General features: G+C 45.8%; 1 protein-coding gene across 1 annotated transcript in view; it reads right to left on the bottom strand.

Moving 5' to 3' along the window:
* LOC121584327 (ras-GEF domain-containing family member 1B-A) overlaps nucleotides 1-21,103 on the bottom strand; it is a gene marked incomplete at its 3' end in the record, with an annotated part of 136,164 nt that overhangs the window by 77,849 nt on the left and 37,212 nt on the right. Inside the window, 1 exon segment of the mRNA XM_045214027.1 lies at nucleotides 12,122-12,175. Within this exon segment, the coding sequence (XP_045069962.1) occupies nucleotides 12,122-12,175 (54 nt within the window).

Raw genomic sequence — 21,103 nt, 5'->3', positions numbered from 1 at the left:
CCAGAACCAGCTATACACAATGCAAACCTCCAGAACCAGCTATACACAATGCAAACCTCCAGAACCAGCTATACACAATGCAAACCTCCAGAACCAGCTATACACAATGCAAACCTCCAGAACCAGCTATACACAATGCAAACCTCCAGAACCAGCTATACACAATGCAAACCTCCAGAACCAGCTATACACAATGCAAACCTCCAGCCACAGCTATACACAATGCAAACCTCCAGAACCAGCTATACACAATGCAAACCTCCAGAACCAGCTATACACAATGCAAACCTCCAGAACCAGCTATACACAATGCAAACCTCCAGAACCAGCTATACACAATGCAAACCTCCAGAACCAGCTATACACAATGCAAACCTCCAGAACCAGCTATACACAATGCAAACCTCCAGAACCAGCTATACACAATGCAAACCTCCAGAACCAGCTATACACAATGCAAACCTCCAGAACCAGCTATACACAATGCAAACCTCCAGAACCAGCTATACACAATGCAAACCTCCAGAACCAGCTATACACAATGCAAACCTCCAGAACCAGCTATACACAATGCAAACCTCCAGAACCAGCTATACACAATGCAAACCTCCAGAACCAGCTATACACAATGCAAACCTCCAGAACCAGCTATACACAATGCAAACCTCCAGAACCAGCTATACACAATGCAAACCTCCAGAACCAGCTATACACAATGCAAACCTCCAGAACCAGCTATACACAATGCAAACCTCCAGAACCAGCTATACACAATGCAAACCTCCAGAACCAGCTATACACAATGCAAACCTCCAGAACCAGCTATACACAATGCAAACCTCCAGAACCAGCTATACACAATGCAAACCTCCAGAACCAGCTATACACAATGCAAACCTCCAGAACCAGCTATACACAATGCAAACCTCCAGAACCAGCTATACACAATGCAAACCTCCAGAACCAGCTATACACAATGCAAACCTCCAGAACCAGCTATACACAATGCAAACCTCCAGAACCAGCTATACACAATGCAAACCTCCAGAACCAGCTATACACAATGCAAACCTCCAGAACCAGCTATACACAATGCAAACCTCCAGAACCAGCTATACACAATGCAAACCTCCAGAACCACAGCTATACACAATGCAAACCTCCAGAACCAGCTATACACAATGCAAACCTCCAGAACCAGCTATACACAATGCAAACCTCCAGAACCAGCTATACACAATGCAAACCTCCAGAACCAGCTATACACAATGCAAACCTCCAGAACCAGCTATACACAATGCAAACCTCCAGAACCAGCTATACACAATGCAAACCTCCAGAACCAGCTATACACAATGCAAACCTCCAGAACCAGCTATACACAATGCAAACCTCCAGAACCAGCTATACACAATGCAAACCTCCAGAACCAGCTATACACAATGCAAACCTCCAGAACCAGCTATACACAATGCAAACCTCCAGAACCAGCTATACACAATGCAAACCTCCAGAACCAGCTATACACAATGCAAACCTCCAGAACCAGCTATACACAATGCAAACCTCCAGAACCAGCTATACACAATGCAAACCTCCAGAACCAGCTATACACAATGCAAACCTCCAGAACCAGCTATACACAATGCAAACCTCCAGAACCAGCTATACACAATGCAAACCTCCAGAACCAGCTATACACAATGCAAACCTCCAGAACCAGCTATACACAATGCAAACCTCCAGAACCAGCTATACACAATGCAAACCTCCAGCCACAGCTATACACAATGCAAACCTCCAGAACCAGCTATACACAATGCAAACCTCCAGCCACAGCTATACACAATGCAAACCTCCAGAACCAGCTATACACAATGCAAACCTCCAGCCACAGCTATACACAATGCAAACCTCCAGAACCAGCTATACACAATGCAAACCTCCAGAACCAGCTATACACAATGCAAACCTCCAGAACCAGCTATACACAATGCAAACCTCCAGAACCAGCTATACACAATGCAAACCTCCAGAACGATATGCCATCCCTCCCATGTTGAAGTGCATAATCAACAACACTACAGTGAAACGCACGCATGCATGTACACACACACACACACACACACACAGACACACACACAGACACTCACACACACACACACTGACACACACACACACACACACACACACACACACACACAACCACACACACACACACACACACACACACAGACACACACACACACACACACACACACACACACACACACACACACACTGACACAGACACACACACTGACACACACACACACAGACACACACACACACAGACACACACACACACACACACAAGACACACACACAAACAGACACACACACACACAGACACACACACACACACAGACAAGAATAGAAATGCTGTGTGTAGATAGCACAGCCAGTGAGAGCGAGGGAGCCAGCCATGGCATTTTAGGTTGCACAGTATGATATGGTGGGACGAATATGTGACTGCAATAACAAAACCAGTCCTCTGGTTCTTGTAACACTGACCATAGAAATAGAATTACAGAAGATAAAGCCATGACAGGGAATGTCCATTCTAATAATAATCTGATACTGAACACGATCTGTGGAATGGTATGGCCAGACTGAATAGAATTGAGGGCTGCCCAATTCCAGTCCTGGAGGAACACTTCTGTTTTTTTCTTTCTACCTGGTAGTTAATTCCACTCACCTGGTGTACCAGGTCTGAATCAGTCCCTCTTTAGAGGGAGAGGATGAAACCCAGAAGTGTTTTGGCCCCCCGGGACTGGAACTGAACAGCCCTGGAATGGACAGTGTAGGCTACTTCTTTGATCTCACGTTCCTACAAACCAAGTGGATGAAGTCAGACGAAATGTAGCAGAAAGGTGTAGTTCTGTATTTTCCAACAGTTACCAACCTCGCTCCCCACCTCTCAACCCCTCACCTCAGAGTGAACCACTTCCTCTGTCGTGCAATCCCAGTCTTCTATCTGAAAAGAACATATCTCCTGACCTGACATCCTCTGTTGAAAATATAAGCCACTCTGCGAAGACGCAAGGACATGCAGAGACCTTAGAAGTGAATATTCGTGCATTCGTGCGTGCCAGTCAACCATTGTTGGCATCACGAAAGCCACTGTTACATCACAAGCATGTTGGGATTAGAACACAATATAATAATAATAATAATAATAATAATAATAATAATAATAATAATAGTAATAATAGTAAACTAACAGGATCTTTATGATTTTGTCGAATGGAGCACTAGATCTGTTTACATAACCCAGATCACTGGGTTTTAGCTCATAACTTCACATTTAGATGACATGTTTTACATGTTGCACCGGGCTGAAGAATGGAGAACCTTAATCAAACGATGGTGCTCCTGGAGAATCGGTTTTGATACGAATCCAAACCATTCATGGTAGAATCGTAATAATGAGTACGGTATGTTCTTTCCCTTTTTGAAGAGCTGGAAGATTGTGTTAATTGAGTTCTGATTCTTTCCAGACCAAGAAGTGTACGTGCCATTTCAGTCTAAACAAAAAAACATCCCATCTACTCAGAGACACACGGATGACAAACACCCAAGCCAGTCAGCCGTGCTGCTAGCCAGACCATGCATGCAAATTTACACAGACTTCTCCTGTTGTACAATTTAACAAATGACTTAACTAATTTAATCTCGTTAACTGAAAAAGCATTTGCTTGCCACAGGGCCAGGATGGGTTATGAATAAAACTTTCATTTTGGGGGGGGGGTTGTACGGATTGTACGAATAGATGTTTTAAAGGGTCAGCCATAGTGGTATGACAGGTGTTGTTTTACAGGGTGTTGTTTTACAGGGTGTTGTTTTACAGGGTGTTGTTTTACAGGGTGTTGTTTTACAGGGTGTTGTTTTACAGGGTCAGCCGTAGTGGTATGACAGGTGTTGTTTTACAGGGTGTTGTTTTACAGGGTGTTGTTTTACAGGGTGTTGTTTTACAGGGTGTTGTTTTACAGGGTGTTGTTTTACAGGGTGTTGTTTTACAGGGTCAGCCGTAGTGGTATGACAGGTGTTGTTTTACAGGGTGTTGTTTTACAGGGTCAGCCATAATAGAACATTGAGGGATAACGTCCTTACTCCTCAAGGCCGTTAACTCAATACCAGAGCCACTCAGAGAGTTAGAGGCCAACTTTTAGAATGTTGAATATTGTTCTAATTCTAGACATTCCGTAAGATAGCGTTGTTTAAATATTCCCCTCGTAATGTTAATGGGGCGCTAACATGACTGCCATAGAAGGCTGTAGTTTCATGTAAATGCATCATAATGCAGAAACCTCCAATGTCTCAACTCTCTAAACACACGGCTCTGGACAACACTATTTCTACCTCTCCTACTGTACTGTAAAAAAAACATTGTAATTTAGCTAAATGACGCCTCACTTGTTCTGAATTAACGTAATGCATAAACAGTTTCTCTCCGGGTGTTTCATTTGAAGGGAAGTGGTGAAAACTAATCTGGAGTTGTCAAGGCCGTAACAAGCCATCCATAACACTGGTCACACACATACGCACGTATGCACTGCACCCACCCACACACACACACCCACCCACACACGCACCGCACCCCACCCACCCACCCACACACACACGTATGCACCGCACCCACCCACCCACCCACACACACACGTATGCACCCACCCACCCACACACACGCACACGCGTGTGATCACGATCTCCGTAGCCGATGTGAGTAAGACCTTTAAACAGGTCAACATTCACAAGGCCGCAGGGCCAGACAGATTACCATGACGTGTACTCCGAGCATGCGTTGACCAACTGGCAAGTGTCTTCACTGACATTTTCAACCTCTCCCTGCCTGAGTCTGTAATACCAACATGTTTCAAGCAGACCACCATAGTCCCTGTGCCCAAGAACACTAAGGTAACCTGCCTAAATGACTACCGACCCGTAGCACTGACGTCTGTAGCCATGAAGTGCTTTGAAAGGCTGGTCATGGCTCACATCAACACCAATATCCCAGAAACCCTAGACCCCACTCCAATTTACATACCGCCCCAACAGATCCACAGATGATGCAATCTCTATTGCACTCCACACTGCCCTTTCAAACCTAGACAAAGGGAACACCTATGTGAGAATGCTATTCATTGACTACAGCTCAGAGTTCAACACCATAGTGCCCTCAAAGCTCATCACCAAGGACCCTGGGACTAAACACCTCCCTCTGCAACTGGATCCTGCTCAGTCCCCTCCTGTACTCCCTGTTCACTCATGACTGCATGGCCAGGCACAACTCCAACGCCATCATTAAGATTGCAGATGACACAACAGTGGTAGGCCTGATCACCGACAACGATGAGACAGTCTATAGGGAGGAGGTCAGAGACCTGGCCATGTGGTGCCAGGACAACAACCTCTCCCTCAACGTGACCAAGACAAAGGAGATGATTATGGACTACAGGAAAAAAAAGAGGACCGAGCACGCCCCCATTCTCATCGACGGGGCTGTAGTGGAGCAGGTTGAGAGCATCAAGTTCCTTGGTGTCCACATCACCAACAAACTAACATGGTCCAAGCACACCAAGACAGTCGTGAAGAGGGCACGACAAAACCTATTCCCCCTAAGGAGACTGAAAAGATTTGGCATGGGTCCTCAAATCTTCAAAAGTTTCTACAGCTGCACCATCGAGAGCATCCTGACTGGTTGCATCACCGCCTGGTATGGCAACTGCTCAGCCTCCGACCGCAAGGCACTACAGAGGGTAGTGCGTACGGCCCAGTACATCACTGGGGCCAAGCTTCCTGCCATGCAGGACCTCTATACCAGGCAGTGTCAGAGGAAGGCCCTACAAATTGTCAAAGACTCCAGCCACCCAAGTCATAGACTGTTCTCTCTGCTATCGCACGGCAAGTGGTACCAGAGCGCCAAGTCTAGGTCCAAGAGGCTTCTAAACAGCTTCCACCCCCAAGCCATAAGACTCCTGAACATTTAATCAAATGGCTACCCAGACTATTTGCATTGCATATTACCTCGACTAACCGGTGCCCCCGCACATTGACTCGGTACCGGTACCCCCTGTATATAGCCTCACTATTGTTATTTTATTGCTGCTCTTTAATTATTTGTTACTTTTAAAAAAATTTTTAGTTATTCTTTCTTAAAACTGCATTGCTTGTAAGTAAGCATTTCACTGTAAGGTCTACACCTGTTGTATTCGGCGCATGTGACAAATAAAATGTGATTTGATTTGATAGTTACCCTCTGAGCGAAACACAGTGACGGGCAGAAACACCCTCAGCCAAACTGACATTACCTAAGTCTACAACATAACGATACAAGAGGTCACCCACATTTACATTACATTTACGTCATTTAGCAGACGTTCTTATCCAGAGCGACTTACAAATTGGTGCATTCACCTTATAGCCAGTGGGACAACCACTTTACAATATGTTTTTTTATTTATTTTTTGGAGGGGGTGGGTTGGGGTAAGGGGTGGGGTAGAAGGATTACTTTATCCTATCCCAGGTATTCCTTAAAGAGGTGGGGTTTCAAATGTCTCCGGAAGGTGGTGAGTGACTCCGCTGTCCTGGCGTCGTGAGGGAGCTTGTTCCACCATTGGGGTGCCAGAGCAGCGAACAGTTTTGACTGGGCTGAGCGGGAACTGTGCTTCCGCAGAGGTAGGTGAGCCAGCAGGCCAGAGGTGGATGAACGCAATGCCCTCGTTTGGGTGTAGGGTCTGATCAGAGCCTGAAGGTACGGAGGTGCCGTTCCCCTCACAGGTGTACCAGGGTTCCCTAAATGTATACATATTTATAAACTAGCTGTGTAATTGTAAGACCTTTTTACAGTTGGTCTGGTGTCACCAATACCATACTTCTGTTCTCTAATTAATAAGTCACTTAATAAGTCAGTCTTCAAGATCACAGGACATTTTCTTTATTTTGGTTTCTTTTTTTTCGGATTTCAGTTTGTATTGACTGCTATGTGAGTGTAATAAAACTTCAACTTCAAACAGTAGTCAAGCTGCTTATGCTGAAAAGCCTTGTTAGTGCATAGGTTAAATTAGCTTTTGTCTCCCTCTTTCCTCCAATGGCATCTTTCTGTTAAGGACGATTTCATGCGATGGTCAACTTGAGCATCCAAAAGGCTGTTATATTATAAAGATAGGGGGGTGGGTGACTGGGACAGACTGTTACATTATAAAGATAGGGGGGTGGGTGACTGGGACAGACTGTTACATTATAAAGATAGGGGGGTGGGTGACTGGGACAGACTGTTACATTATAAAGATAGGGGGGTGGGTGACTGGGACAGACTGTTACATTATAAAGATAGGGGGGGTGACTGGGACAGACTGTTACATTATAAAGATAGGGGGTGGGTGACTGGGACAGACTGTTACATTATAAAGATAGGGGGGTGGGTGACTGGGACAGACTGTTCCATTATAAAGATAGGGGGTTGGGTGACTGGGACAGACTGTTACATTATAAAGATATAAAGATAGGGGGTTGGGTGACTGGGACAGACTGTTACATTATAAAGATAAGATAGGGGGTTGGGTGACTGGGACAGACTGTTACATTATAAAGATATAAAGATAGGGGGGTGGGTGACTGGGACAGACTGTTACATTATAAAGATAGGGGGGTGGGTGACTGGGACAGACTGTTACATTATAAAGATAGGGGGTGGGTGACTGGGACAGACTGTTACATTATAAAGATAGGGGGGTGGGAGACTGGGACAGACTGTTACATTATAAAGATAGGGGGGTGGGTGACTGGGACAGACTGTTACATTATAAAGATAGGGGGGTGGGAGACTGGGACAGACTGTTACATTATAAAGATAGGGGGGTGGGTGACTGGGACAGACTGTTACATTATAAAGATAGGGGGGTGGGGGACTGGGACAGACTGTTACATTAAAAAGATAGGGGGGTGGGTGACTGGACAGACTGTTACATTATAAAGATAAGATAGGGGGTGGGTGACTGGGACAGACTGTTACATTATAAAGATATAAAGATAGGGGGGTGGGTGACTGGACAGACTGTTACATTATAAAGATAGGGGGTGGGTGACTGGGACAGACTGTTACATTATAAAGATAGGGGGTGGGTGACGGACAGACTGTTACATTATAAAGATAGGGGGGTGGGTGACTGGGACAGACTGTTACATTATAAAGATAGGGGGTGGGTGACTGGGACAGACTGTTACATTATAAAGATAGGGGGTGGGTGACTGGGACAGACTGTTACATTATAAAGATAGGGGGTGGGTGACTGGGACAGACTGTTACATTATAAAGATAGGGGGTGGGTGACTGGGACAGACTGTTACATTATAAAGATAAAGGGGGGTGGGTGACTGGGACAGACTGTTACATTATAAAGATAGGGGGTTTGGGTGACTGGGACAGACTGTTACATTATAAAGATATAAAGATAGGGGGGTGGGTGACTGGGACAGACTGTTACATTATAAAGACAGGGGGGTGGGTAACTGGGACAGACTGTTACATTATAAAGATAGGGGGTGGGTGACTGGGACAGACTGTTACATTATAAAGATAGGGGGGTGGGTGACTGGGACAGACTGTTACATTATAAATATAGGGGGGTGGGTGACTGGGACAGACTGTTACATTATAAAGATAGGGGGGTGGGTGACTGGGACAGACTGTTACATTATAAAGATAGGGGGGTGGGTGACTGGGACAGACTGTTACATTATAAAGATAGGGGGTGGGTGACTGGGACAGACTGTTACATTATAAAGATAGGGGGTTTGGGTGACTGGGACAGACTGTTACATTATAAAGATATAAAGATAGGGGGTGGGTGACTGGGACAGACTGTTACATTATAAAGATAGGGGGTGGGTGACTGGGACAGACTGTTACATTATAAAGATAGGGGGTGGGTGACTGGGACAGACTGTTCCATTATAAAGATAGGGGGTTTGGGTGACTGGGACAGACTGTTACATTATAAAGATATAAAGATAGGGGGGTGGGTGACTGGGACAGACTGTTACATTATGAAGACAGGGGGGTGGGTAACTGGGACAGACTGTTACATTATAAAGATATAAAGATAGGGGGGTGGGTGACAGGGACAGACTGTTACATTATAAAGATAGGGGGGTGGGTGACTGGGACAGACTGTTACATTATAAAGATATAAAGATAGGGGGGTGGGTGACTGGGACAGACTATTACATTATAAAGATAGGGGGGTGGGTGACTGGGACAGACTGTTACATTATAAAGATAGGGGGTGGGTGACTGGGACAGACTGTTACATTATAAAGATAGGGGGTGGGTGACTGGGACAGACTGTTACATTATAAAGATAGGGGGTGGGTGACTGGGACAGACTGTTACATTATAAAGATAGGGGGTGGGTGACTGGGACAGACTGTTACATTATAAATATAGGGGGTGGGTGACTGGGACAGACTGTTACATTATAAAGATAGGGGGTGGGTGACTGGGACAGACTGTTACATTATAAAGATAGGGGGTGGGTGACTGGGACAGACTGTTACATTATAAAGATAGGGGGTGGGGGCTTTAAAGGTAGGGGGTGGGGGACTGGGACAGACTGTTACATTATAAAGATAGGGGGGTGGGGGACTGGGACAGACTGTTACATTATAAAGATAGGGGAGTGGGTGACTGGGACAGACTGTTACATTATAAAGATATAAAGATAGGGGGGTGGGTGACTGGGACAGACTGTTACATTATAAAGATAGGGGGGTGGGTGACTGGGACAGACTGTTACATTATAAAGATAGGGGGGTGGGTGACTGGGACAGACTGTTACATTATAAAGATAGGGGGGTGGGTGACTGGGACAGACTGTTACATTATAAAGATAGGGGGGTGGGTGACTGGGACAGACTGTTACATTATAAAGATAGGGGGGTGGGTGACTGGGACAGACTGTTACATTATAAAGATAAAAGGGGGGTGGGTGACTGGGACAGACTGTTACATTATAAAGATAGGGGGTGGGTGACTGGGACAGACTGTTACATTATAAAGATAGGGGGGTGGGTGACTGGGACAGACTGTTACATTATAAAGATATAAAGATAGGGGGGTGGGTGACTGGGACAGACTGTTACATTATAAAGACAGGGGGTGGGTAACTGGGACAGACTGTTACATTATAAAGATAGGGGGGTGGGTGACTGGGACAGACTGTTACATTATAAAGATATAAAGATAGGGGGTGGGTGACTGGGACAGACTGTTACATTATAAAGATAGGGGGTGGGTGACTGGGACAGACTGTTACATTATAAAGATAGAAAGGGGGTGGGTGACTGGGACAGACTGTTACATTATAAAGATATGGGGGGTGGGTGACTGGGACAGACTGTTACATTATAAAGATAAAGGGGGTGGGTGACTGGGACAGACTGTTACATTATAAAGATAGGGGGGTGGGTGACTGGGACAGACTGTTACATTATAAAGATATAAAGATAGGGGGGTGGGTGACTGGGACAGACTGTTACATTATAAAGATAGGGGGGTGGGTGACTGGGACAGACTGTTACATTATAAAGATATAAAGAAAGGGGGGTGGGTGACTGGGACAGACTGTTACATTATAAAGATATAAAGATTGGGGGGTGGGTGACTGGGACAGACTGTTACATTATAAAGATATAAAGATAGGGGGGTGGGTGACTGGGACAGACTGTTACATTATAAAGATAGGGGGGTGGGTGACTGGGACAGACTGTTACATTATAAAGATAGATAGGGGGTGGGTGACTGGGACAGACTGTTACATTATAAAGATAGGGGGGTGGGTGACTGGGACAGACTGTTACATTATAAAGATAGGGGGGTGGGTGACTGGGACAGACTGTTACATTATAAAGATATAAAGATATGGGGGTGGGTTTTCTTTTGCCCTCAGAACAGCTTCAATTCGTCAGGGCATGGACTCTACAAGGTGTTGAAAGCATTCCACAGGGATGCTGGCCCATGTTGACTCCAATGCTTCCCACAGGTGTGTCAAGTTGTCTGGATGTGCTTTGGGTGGTGGACCATTCTTGATATACACAGGAAACTGTTGAGCGTTGAAAACCCAGCAGCGTTGCAGTTCTTGACACACTCAAACCGGTGCGCCTGGCACCTACTACCATACCCCGGTCAAAGGTGTGGTGGGGAAGGTGTGGCGGGGGGGGGGTTCTCTGGTCATTGTTGGGAGGGAATGTAAGGGGAGACTCAGGGGATGGATGGGTGGGAGGGAGGGGGACTGATAAGCAACCTTGGTTGCTGGGTGGGAAGGGAAGGGGTGTGAGGCTTTTCTTCAGGTCAGGGAGGGAGGATGGGGCGGGTGGATGGGGACTGAGGGGGTTGGAGGGACTGAGGGGTTGGGGGGACTGAGGGGGCTGGGGGGACTGAGGGGGGTTGGGGGGACTGAGGGGTTGGGGGGACTGAGGGGGTTGGGGGCTGGAGGGACTGAGGGGGTTGGGGGGACTGAGGGGGTTGGAGGGACTGAGGGGTTGGGGGGACTGAGGGGGACTGAGGGGTTGGAGGGACTGAGGGGGTTGGGGGGACTGAGGGGGTTGGAGGGACTGAGGGGGACTGAGGGGGTTGGAGGGACTGAGGGGGTTGGGGGGTTGGGGGGACTGAGGGGGTTGGGGACTGAGGGGGTTGGAGGGACTGAGGGGGGACTGAGGGGGTTGGAGGGACTGAGGGGTTGGGGGACTGAGGGGGACTGAGGGGTTGGAGGGGACTGAGGGGGGGACTGAGGGGGTTGGAGGGACTGAGGGGGTTGGGGGACTGAGGGGGACTGAGGGGGTTGGAGGGACTGAGGGGGCTGGAGGGACTGAGGGGGTTGGGGGACTGAGGAGGTTGGGGGACTGAGGGGGTTGGGGGGTTGGGGGGGGGACTGAGGGGGTTGGGGGGCTGGAGGGACTGAGGGGTTTGGAGGGACTGAGGGGGACTGAGGGGGTTGGGGGGACTGAGGGGGCTGGAGGGACTGAGGGGGTTGGGGGGTTGGGGGGAGCCAATCAGAATGAAGTTAAGGAGGAAGTGACTCACCCTTTTGTTGTCATATATTGGCTTCTCATTGGTCAATGTCCCAAAGATTGTGGGCTGAAAGGGAGAAGAAGAGAGAAAAACCCAGATGACATTCAGTTGAATCAACCAATGACCTGTGAGTTTCAAGTGATTCACAGATGCATATCATATACCCATAATGATGACAATTGTTTTAACAACAGCCTGACAAGCAAATCCCAAGGAGGACTAAGGCACTCTTCATATAGTTAAAAAGGCCTTTATTTTGATGGCATGTTCAACAGACAAAATCTTTAAAACTCTGACGTAGAAGAAAAAAAAAACAACGAATTGGTTCTCAGAATCTTCCTCTACGCAGGAAGGAAGGTGCTTGTGTTTCTGGATTCATTGCTATTCTAGGCGACGCCGAGCACCAACCCAGTTCATTATGCGCTTGGTTAGGTGTTATGCGCTTGGTTAGGTGTTATGCGCTTGGTTAGGTGTTCTTGGATTTGCTATCATAAATCCAGTTGTCTGTCTCTGCATCGTAAAAGAAGACTACCCACGGAGATAGAATGTTGTACCATCTGACTCTTTGGAGTTTAACACTGGGAGGGGGGGGTTAGACAGCCTATAGGGAGGAGGTCAGAGATCTGGCCGTGTGGTGCCAGGACAACAACCTCTCCCTCAACGTGACCAAGACAAAGGAGATGATTGTGGACTACAGGAAAAAAAAGAGGACTGAGCACGCCCCCATTCTCATCGACGGGGCTGTAGTGGAACAGGTTGAGAGCTTCAAGTTCCTTGGTGTCCACATCACCAACGAACTATCATGGTCCAAGCACACCAAGACAGTCGTGAAGAGGGCACGACAAAGCCTATTCCCCCTCAGGAGACTAAAAAGATTTGGCATGGGTCCTCAGATCCTCAAAAAATTCTACAGCTGCACCATCGAGAGCATCCTGACTGGTTGCATCACCGCCTGGTATGGCAACTGCTTGGCCTCTGACCGCAAGGCACTACAGAGGGTAGTGCGTGACGGCCCAGTACATCACTGGGGCAAAGCTCCCTGCCATCCAAGACCTCTATACCAGGCGGTGTCAGAGGAAGGCCCTCAAAATTGTCAAAGACTCCAGCCACCCTAGTCATAGACTGTTCTCTCTGCTACCGCACGGCAAGCGGTACCGGAGTGCCAAGTCTAGGTCCAAAAGACTTCTCAACAGCTTCTACCCACAAGCCATAAGACTCCTGAACAGCTAATCATGGCTACCCGGACTATTTGCACTGCCCCCCCCACCCCATCCTTTTTACGCTGCTGCTACTCTGTTAAGTATTTATGCATAGTCACTTTAACTCTACCCACATGTACATATTACCTCAACTACCTCAACTAGCCGGTGCCCCGCACATTGACTCTGCACCGTTACCCCCTGTATATATAGCCTCCCCTACTGTCACTTTATTTTACTTCTGCTCTTTGTTTTCTCAACACTTTTTTTTTTGTTGTTGTTTTATTCTTACTTTTTTTGTTTAAAATAAACGCACTGTTGGTTAAGGGCTGTAAGTAAGCATTTCACTGTAATGTCTGCACTTGTTGTATTCGGCGCATGTGACCAATAAAATTTGATTTGATTTGATTTGAAGTCCCACACACACTTCCAAACAGCACCCTATTCCCTATATAGTGCACTACTTTTGACCAGGGCCCGTAAGGGCTATATAGGGTGCCTTTTGGGACCGTACCCTTTGGAGTTATGCAAGGTCCGCCAGACCGACCTACTCGACCAGACCCCACTATGACAGACTAGATTGAAACAGGAAATTACTTTCCTGGTCGTGCTGACTAGCGAAACGGTCTTAACATACACAGTACACAATCCTCTTACACATTATTACAAAAGATGGGAGGGATTTGACCAATCAAATCCTGAAGATTTACTGTGAGCGGAGCGGTTAAGAGTTTTGTATTATCTAGCGGCCGAGGATGAAGAGAGGAACTGAAAGATCTTTATGGACCTTGGTCAAAAAAGTAGTGCACTATAAAAGTAGTGCACTATAAAAGGGAATAGAATACTATTAGGGGACGTAGACGTATTTCACATTGTCAGGAATTCTGGGAAAGTTTATTTTCCGATGTCCTTTTCCCTGTTAGCCGTGTGGTTCTGGAGCGTAAATGGCTCATTACGCCGAATTGGATCTAACCTCTCCAGTGAGCTTTTCATCTTCCAACAAGCACTTACTGAAATTGTCAGATTTTTACTAGCCTTTGGGAGGGAAGCAGGATGTAGGTGGGTGCTTGGTATTGTGGCGTCCATATTGTCCCCTTGTGCGTCCCAAATAACACCTTGTTCCCTTTATAGTGCACTACTTTAGACCAGGACCCACACTTTACGTCGTACTATAGGGCCTGTAGGGCTGACCTCTAGTCTGTATGTTCCCTTCTCTGACCTCTAGCCTGTATGTTCCCTTCTCTGACCTCTAGCCTGTAGGTTCCCTTCTCTGACCTCTAGCCTGTATGTTCCCTTCTCTGACCTCTAGCCTGTATGTTCCCTTCTCTGACCTCTAGCCTGTATGTTCCCTTCTCTGACCTCTAGCCTGTATGTTCCCTTCTCTGACCTCTAGCCTGTAGGTTCCCTTCTCTGACCTCTAGCCTGTATGTCCCCTTCTCTGACCTCTAGCCTGTATGTTCCCTTCTCTGACCTCTAGCCTGTAGGTTCCCTTCTCTGACCTCTAGCCTGTATGTCCCCTTCTCTGACCTCTAGCCTGTAGGTTCCCTTCTCTGACCTCTAGCCTGTATGTCCCCTTCTCTGACCTCTAGCCTGTATGTTCCCTTCTCTGACCTCTAGCCTGTAGGTTCCCTTCTCTGACCTCTAGCCTGTAGGTTCCCTTCTCTGACCTCTAGCCTGTATGTTCCCTTCTCTGACCTCTAGCCTGTAGGTTCCCTTCTCTGACCTCTAGCCTGTATGTTCCCTTCTCTGACCTCTAGCCTGTATGTTCCCTTCTCTGACCTCTAGCCTGTAGGTTCCCTTCTCTGACCTCTAGCCTGTATGTCCCCTTCTCTGACCTCTCCACTTTTGCCTGTAGCCTCTATGACCCCTTTGGGAGTGGACAGTGGTTCCTCAGAGAGGGCAGTGGTTCTCAACCAGGGGTATGTATTGTGTACGTCTATCCACAGGGGGTACTTGAGAAGATTCATGAGTCCATAGGCCTAATGACGAATTGCACATGAAGGGGTAGGCTACATGGGGACCACTGCCCAGTGGCAGTAAGATCTCTGACCTCGCCAGGTAACGGCCAGGAGAGCATACAGCCAGTCCAGTGCTGCGGGCGAAGTACCTAGTCTCTCCCATTCCAGACGTATTAGTCATGAATACGCTGAGCCGAGGCCAATTCCTATTAAAACACACTTATGGGGCTGTACTGGATTTGAACGGGACTCAGCAGAAAGCTGGGGAATGCGTTCCCTATGGCCCCTGGCTAAAAGTACGGCGTTATATCGGAAATTTGGTACGCGACCTGGGTCATCGAAATTATGCTAATGGTCATTTGTTTGAGTTCGTTCCGGAATCACACGAGGTCGTCATGCATGTTGAATTATGGGAATGATATCTGAAGATCTAAACGTAGACTGGACCAATACTAATACACATTAGGCTGTGTCCCTTGTGTTCACTAACACTATATAGTGCATTACCCGTAAGGCTCTGGTCAAAAGCAGTGGATAGGGTACCATTTCAGACGCACACTTGTCTTTGTTTGAACCCAGAGACCTACCACACATCGCATCGGTCGGGTTCACTGCTGTAGCCGGTAGCTACGAGCCAAGATAAGAGGATTGCTTTAGGATTTATACCTCTGAGCGTTGTGGTACTGACCGTGACCTCTGGCACCGTTAGAACCTTGTGAGTGTTCTAGAACACTCTATTCCATTGCCGTGAGGGTGTTCCGACTAACACCCTGGGGAACACAGATAGTCATTACCTTGATTACAGGTCGCTGCTGCAGCACAGTGAATGGTCTGTGTCCTGTTGAACTGCCTGTGACCTCTCGGTGTGACCTTTTGGTTGTTGACAAACAAACGGCAACCTCTGCCCTTTCACCGTTTGTTCTCCCTGACCTAAAGTCATTAGGGTTATTAGCCCTGAGGGTTAAAGCATTGTCTTTCATGTCAAATGTCAATAAAATGTATTGGTATTTAAAAAAGCATTGTCCGATACATATACGAACTCCTTCCATTTGGTGATCGGACAGAATTTGGTGGGAGGACCTCATTGTCTTTCCTCAGACGGACGTCTGGAGGAGGCTAATACAATTCTACAAACCCATGACGGAATGGTACAATAGCTTCGAACACCTTATGATTCCCAGCCTCTCTACAACATAAACATGCCTTGACTCAAATCATTTCAACATCACAGAACACACACAAAAGGATTACAAGGTGGCATGTACGGGTCATGTCAAATGAAATGCACGGAGGAAGAAAATCGAATGATGAACTGTCATATCTAAAACAGATAAAGCTATAGATGTTGTCGCTCTCTACGTCCCAATTGGCACCCCTATTCCCTATATAGTGCACTACTTTTGACACAGGGCTCTGGTCTAAAGTAGTGCACTATGGAGGGAATAGGGTGCCAATTGGGACGTATACTTTGTAAGTCCTGTGTGAGAATGATTAATTCATTTCTTATGAACTGAAGATAATAGCCATAATCAGAGAAAAGCAATAATCCTTGAAATACCTTTATGGTTTTGAGTTGACCTTCAAATACCTTTAGTCGCAAAAAACGGCATAAAATCACTTATTTATAGGTTAAAAGGTTTGAGTATTTACGCTCTCTGCCCGGCCGTACCTAATCACAATAGAAAGTGTTTACCCTGTAAAATGAAATGAGACAAGCAGACTACAGTAAACATTTAGATTAGAAAGCGATTTTCAAGCATTAGGTTTAGGTAGTACGTTTAGGTCACGTTGAAAATGAAATAACTACAAAGCCTGTTGCTGACTGTTACACGTTTAGTGAACCACTAAGCTACCTGGGGCGGCAGGTAGCGTAGTGGTTAAGAGCGATGTGCCAGTAACCGAAAGGTCGCTGGTTCTAATCCCCGAGCCGACTAGGTGAAAAATCTGTCGATGTGCCCTTGAGCAAGGCGCTTAACCCTAATTGCTCCTGTAAGTCGCTCTGGATAAGAGCATCTGCTAAATGACTAAAAATGTAAATCTAAAGAGAACTGGGCCCACGTATTGGAGACGTTGGCAGCATCCCAAACGGCACTTGACCTGCATTAGTAGGACATGGAGCCATTCCTGCAAACGAATGTCACTATGATGATTAGGGTTGCAAAATTTAGGGAACTTTAAAATAAATTCCCTGCTTTTCCCGAAATCCCGGTTGGATGATCCCGGAATCAGGAGGAATGAGCAGGACGTCTGGGATCCTCCGATCAGGACTTCTGGAAAACGAAGGAATTTGTTGAAAAGTTCCCCGGAATTTTGCAACCCTAATAACGATGTACTGACTAAAACCATGACCTACCTACCATTTACAATGTGTTCTGTTCTACGACTGCTGCCTATAGACAATCAAATCAAATCAAATGGGTCAGAGATATGCCTACAGTGTTGCAGAACTTTTGTATGTGGGGGGCCGGCTGTTGGTCGTCTAACCCCTAGAGGGAGTGGCTGTGCGTGTAGCGATGGACAGCACCGTTTGTGTTTGACAGATAATAATAATAATAATATGCCGTTTAGCAGACGATTTTATCCAAAGCGACTTACATTTATTTTTATTTTTTTTGTGTATGGGTGGTCCCGGGGATCGAACCCACTACCTTGGCGTTACAAGCGCCGTGCTCTAACCAGCTGAGCTACAGAGGACCAGAAGTCCAAGGTAGGAGCCCTAACAGACTGTCCGCACTGGACGAAGCACGCTACTGCTGGACCATGACACGCTGCCACAGCATCAGAGCTCACTGACGCACGCGCGCTGCCACCAGGAGTGGAGTGAGGGGTGCGATTAAAAACATCCCTCTATGTATTCAAATGAATCAGGAACGATGTCCAATTACAGTTTTTTCCAACTGCTTACACACGTTTTCAAAACTATGTCTCCTTTTTTCAAAACTCTACACACAATTCCCAAAACTGCACACACAAAATGCAAATGCCTCACATCTCCTTCAAAATGTAACACTGCATTCAAAATGCCGTAAACACATGTCAGAATGAAGCATTTGCATCAAATGGCAAACACTTCTTTCATAATAGTACATTTTTGGATATACCATGTAAACACTGTTGTTCTAAATCTAAAGCTCTTTGGTCTTTCATAGGCTTCGGTATCTACATTTCAATACAATATTCTACAGTGAAAGTAATCTGCTGAGAGGTAACAAGTACACTGTAAACACCAATGCAATTGTAGAAACAGAAAATATTTAATTAGGCCAAACATTACTGTTGTATACAGTAGCACACAACAAAACCATAAACATATAGTGCAAACCAAAAAGTATATTCTTTAGAATACAGTAAAGAACACAATTGTGTGTGTGGGGTCCCGGGGCAGTCCAGAAATTGGTAGGGGGTGGGCAGTCACCAGTGCTAAGCTACGCTTCATCTCTTCTCCGGGCTGGGTCTGGCCACAATGCTTTGTCCACATCACAAGATACGTTTTCTCTTGCCAAACATCGAGGAAGTATCTCCTAGCATGGCGTATCCAACCTTGGACAGAGGCAACCTCTATGTCCCCCACATCGTCCTCCATTGCCTGGAGAAGCGGCATGCGGGCATAGGTTGGCAATCATACACTTTCAGCGCCAGGCTGAGAAGAATTCCTCTATGGGATTTAGAAAAGGTGAATATGAGGGTAGGTACAAAACTACAAATTGTGGATGGGTGGCAAACCAGTTTTGGACCAGAACAGCCCGGTGAAAACTAACATTGTCCCATATAACCACAAATCCAGCAGGCTCCTGATCTGAATCGCGACAAACATTAGTAAATTGCATCCAGAAAAGTGAGCCTATGGCCGGTCTTGTACGGACCCAGTGTGGCATTGTGATGGAGGACCCGTTTTGAGTGATGGCAGCACACATAGTTATATTACCCCACGCTGTCCAGGGACATTGGTAATTGCCCTCTGTCCTTTTACATTTCTTCAGCGGCGCCTGGTTTTGGTGAGGTTGAAGCCAACCTCATCCACATAAATAAATCTCCTTCCTTCTCTTCTTTGCCCTCGTCCTCTTCTTCCTCTTCCTCTTCCTCTTCATTTTCCTCTTCCTCCTCCTCCTCCTCTTCCAACACTTCGTCTTTGAATTTGTCCTCGTTGTTGTCCCCTGCCTCTCCCTCCTACTCCTCTTGCTCTCTGTCCATTGTTACCATCCATTATTCAAAACAGGTAATCTGACCTTTGACCTATTTGTAGGCCTATACTACAGTAAAGCAGTGATTGGTTAGTGATCATTAAAGGCAATTAGTGTTTGCACATGTGAAGAGTGTGTGTGACCTGGTGAATAAGTGTAGCATTTTGAATGGTTGTGTTTGGAAAAGGAAAGCAAGTCACTTCCTGTTAGATTTTTGTGTTTTAGGTAGAGATGTGTGTAGTGTTTTGAAAAAAGTGTTTTATGCAATTGACAACTGAGTCAAATGAGAAATAGCTTATGGTTTTGGAGATTTGGTGTGTAGTTTTGCACTTTGAGTGAGAGGTTTCCAAAAATCGTGTGACATGAAAAGATTTTGTGTGTAAGCGTCGGAAAAACTTAAATGTGTTAACGGTGATTCAACAGGGACACATCACTGCAAAGAGGACACACTACTAAAGTACACTGTAAAACTTTTCCCTGAAAATGTACAGTATTATACCGGCACCAGAGTTGCCAGCTTAATACTGTAATTCTATTTTACAGCAGAGATGCTGTAATATATTTTCAGTAGTATTTTCCTTACCGTAAAACATATTTATTGCAGCATCTCTGCTGTAAAGCAACATTACAGTATTAATCTGGCAGCTCTGGTGTCGGGGTAATGCTGTACATTTACAGTGAAATTCTCCCTGAAATATAAATGTAAGAAAAACAATACATTTGTACATAAAATAAAGTACCAGTCAAAAGTTTGGACACACCTACTCATTCAAGGGTTTTTCTTTATTTTTACTATTTTCTACATTGTAGAATAATAGTGGAGACATCAAAACTATGAAATAACACATATGGAATCATGTAGTAACCAAAAAAGTATTAAACAAATCAAAATATATTTTAGATTTTAGATTCTTCAAAGTCGCCACCCTTTGCCTTGATGACAGCTTTGCCCACTCTTGGTATTCTCTCAACCAGCTTCATGAGGTAGTCACCTGGAATGCATTTCAATTAACAGGTGTGCCTTGTTAAAAGTTAATTTGTGGAATTTATTTCCTTCTTAATGCGTTTGAGCCAATCAGTTGTGTTGTGACAAGGTAGGGATGGTATACAGAAGATAGCCCTATTTGGTAAAATACCAAGTCCATATTATGGCAAGAAAAGCTCAAATAACCAAAGAGAAACGACAGTCCATCATTGCTAGAAGACATGAAGGTCAGTCAATCCGGAAAATTTCAAGAAGGGGTTAGGTTTAGGGTTACAATTAGGGTTAGGGTTAGGAGTTAGTGGTTAGGGTTAGGAGTTAGTGGTTAGGGTTAGGAGTTAGTGGTTAGGGTAAGGAGTTAGTGGTTAGGGTTAGGAGTTAGTGGTTAGGGTTAGGAGTTAGTGGTTAGGGTAAGGAGTTAGTGGTTAGGGTTAGGAGTTAGTGGTTAGGGTTAGGAGTTAGTGGTTAGGGTTAGGAGTTAGTGGTTAGGGTTAGGAGTTAGTGGTTAGGGTAAGGAGTTAGTGGTTAGGGTTAGGAGTTAGTGGTTAGGTTAGGAGTTAGTGGTTAGGGTTAGGAGTTAGTGGTTAGGGTTAGGAGTTAGTGGTTAGGTTAGGAGTTAGGTTAAGGGTTACGGTTAGGGTTAAGGATTTTGAATGAATTTAATTTTAGGTCCC

Source organism: Coregonus clupeaformis, unplaced genomic scaffold (genome assembly GCF_020615455.1).
Source record: "Coregonus clupeaformis isolate EN_2021a unplaced genomic scaffold, ASM2061545v1 scaf0184, whole genome shotgun sequence".
NCBI classification, from domain to species: Eukaryota; Metazoa; Chordata; class Actinopteri; order Salmoniformes; family Salmonidae; genus Coregonus; species Coregonus clupeaformis.
Note: the sequence above shows the minus strand (reverse complement) of the source record. Positions and strands in the feature narration are given on the sequence as shown.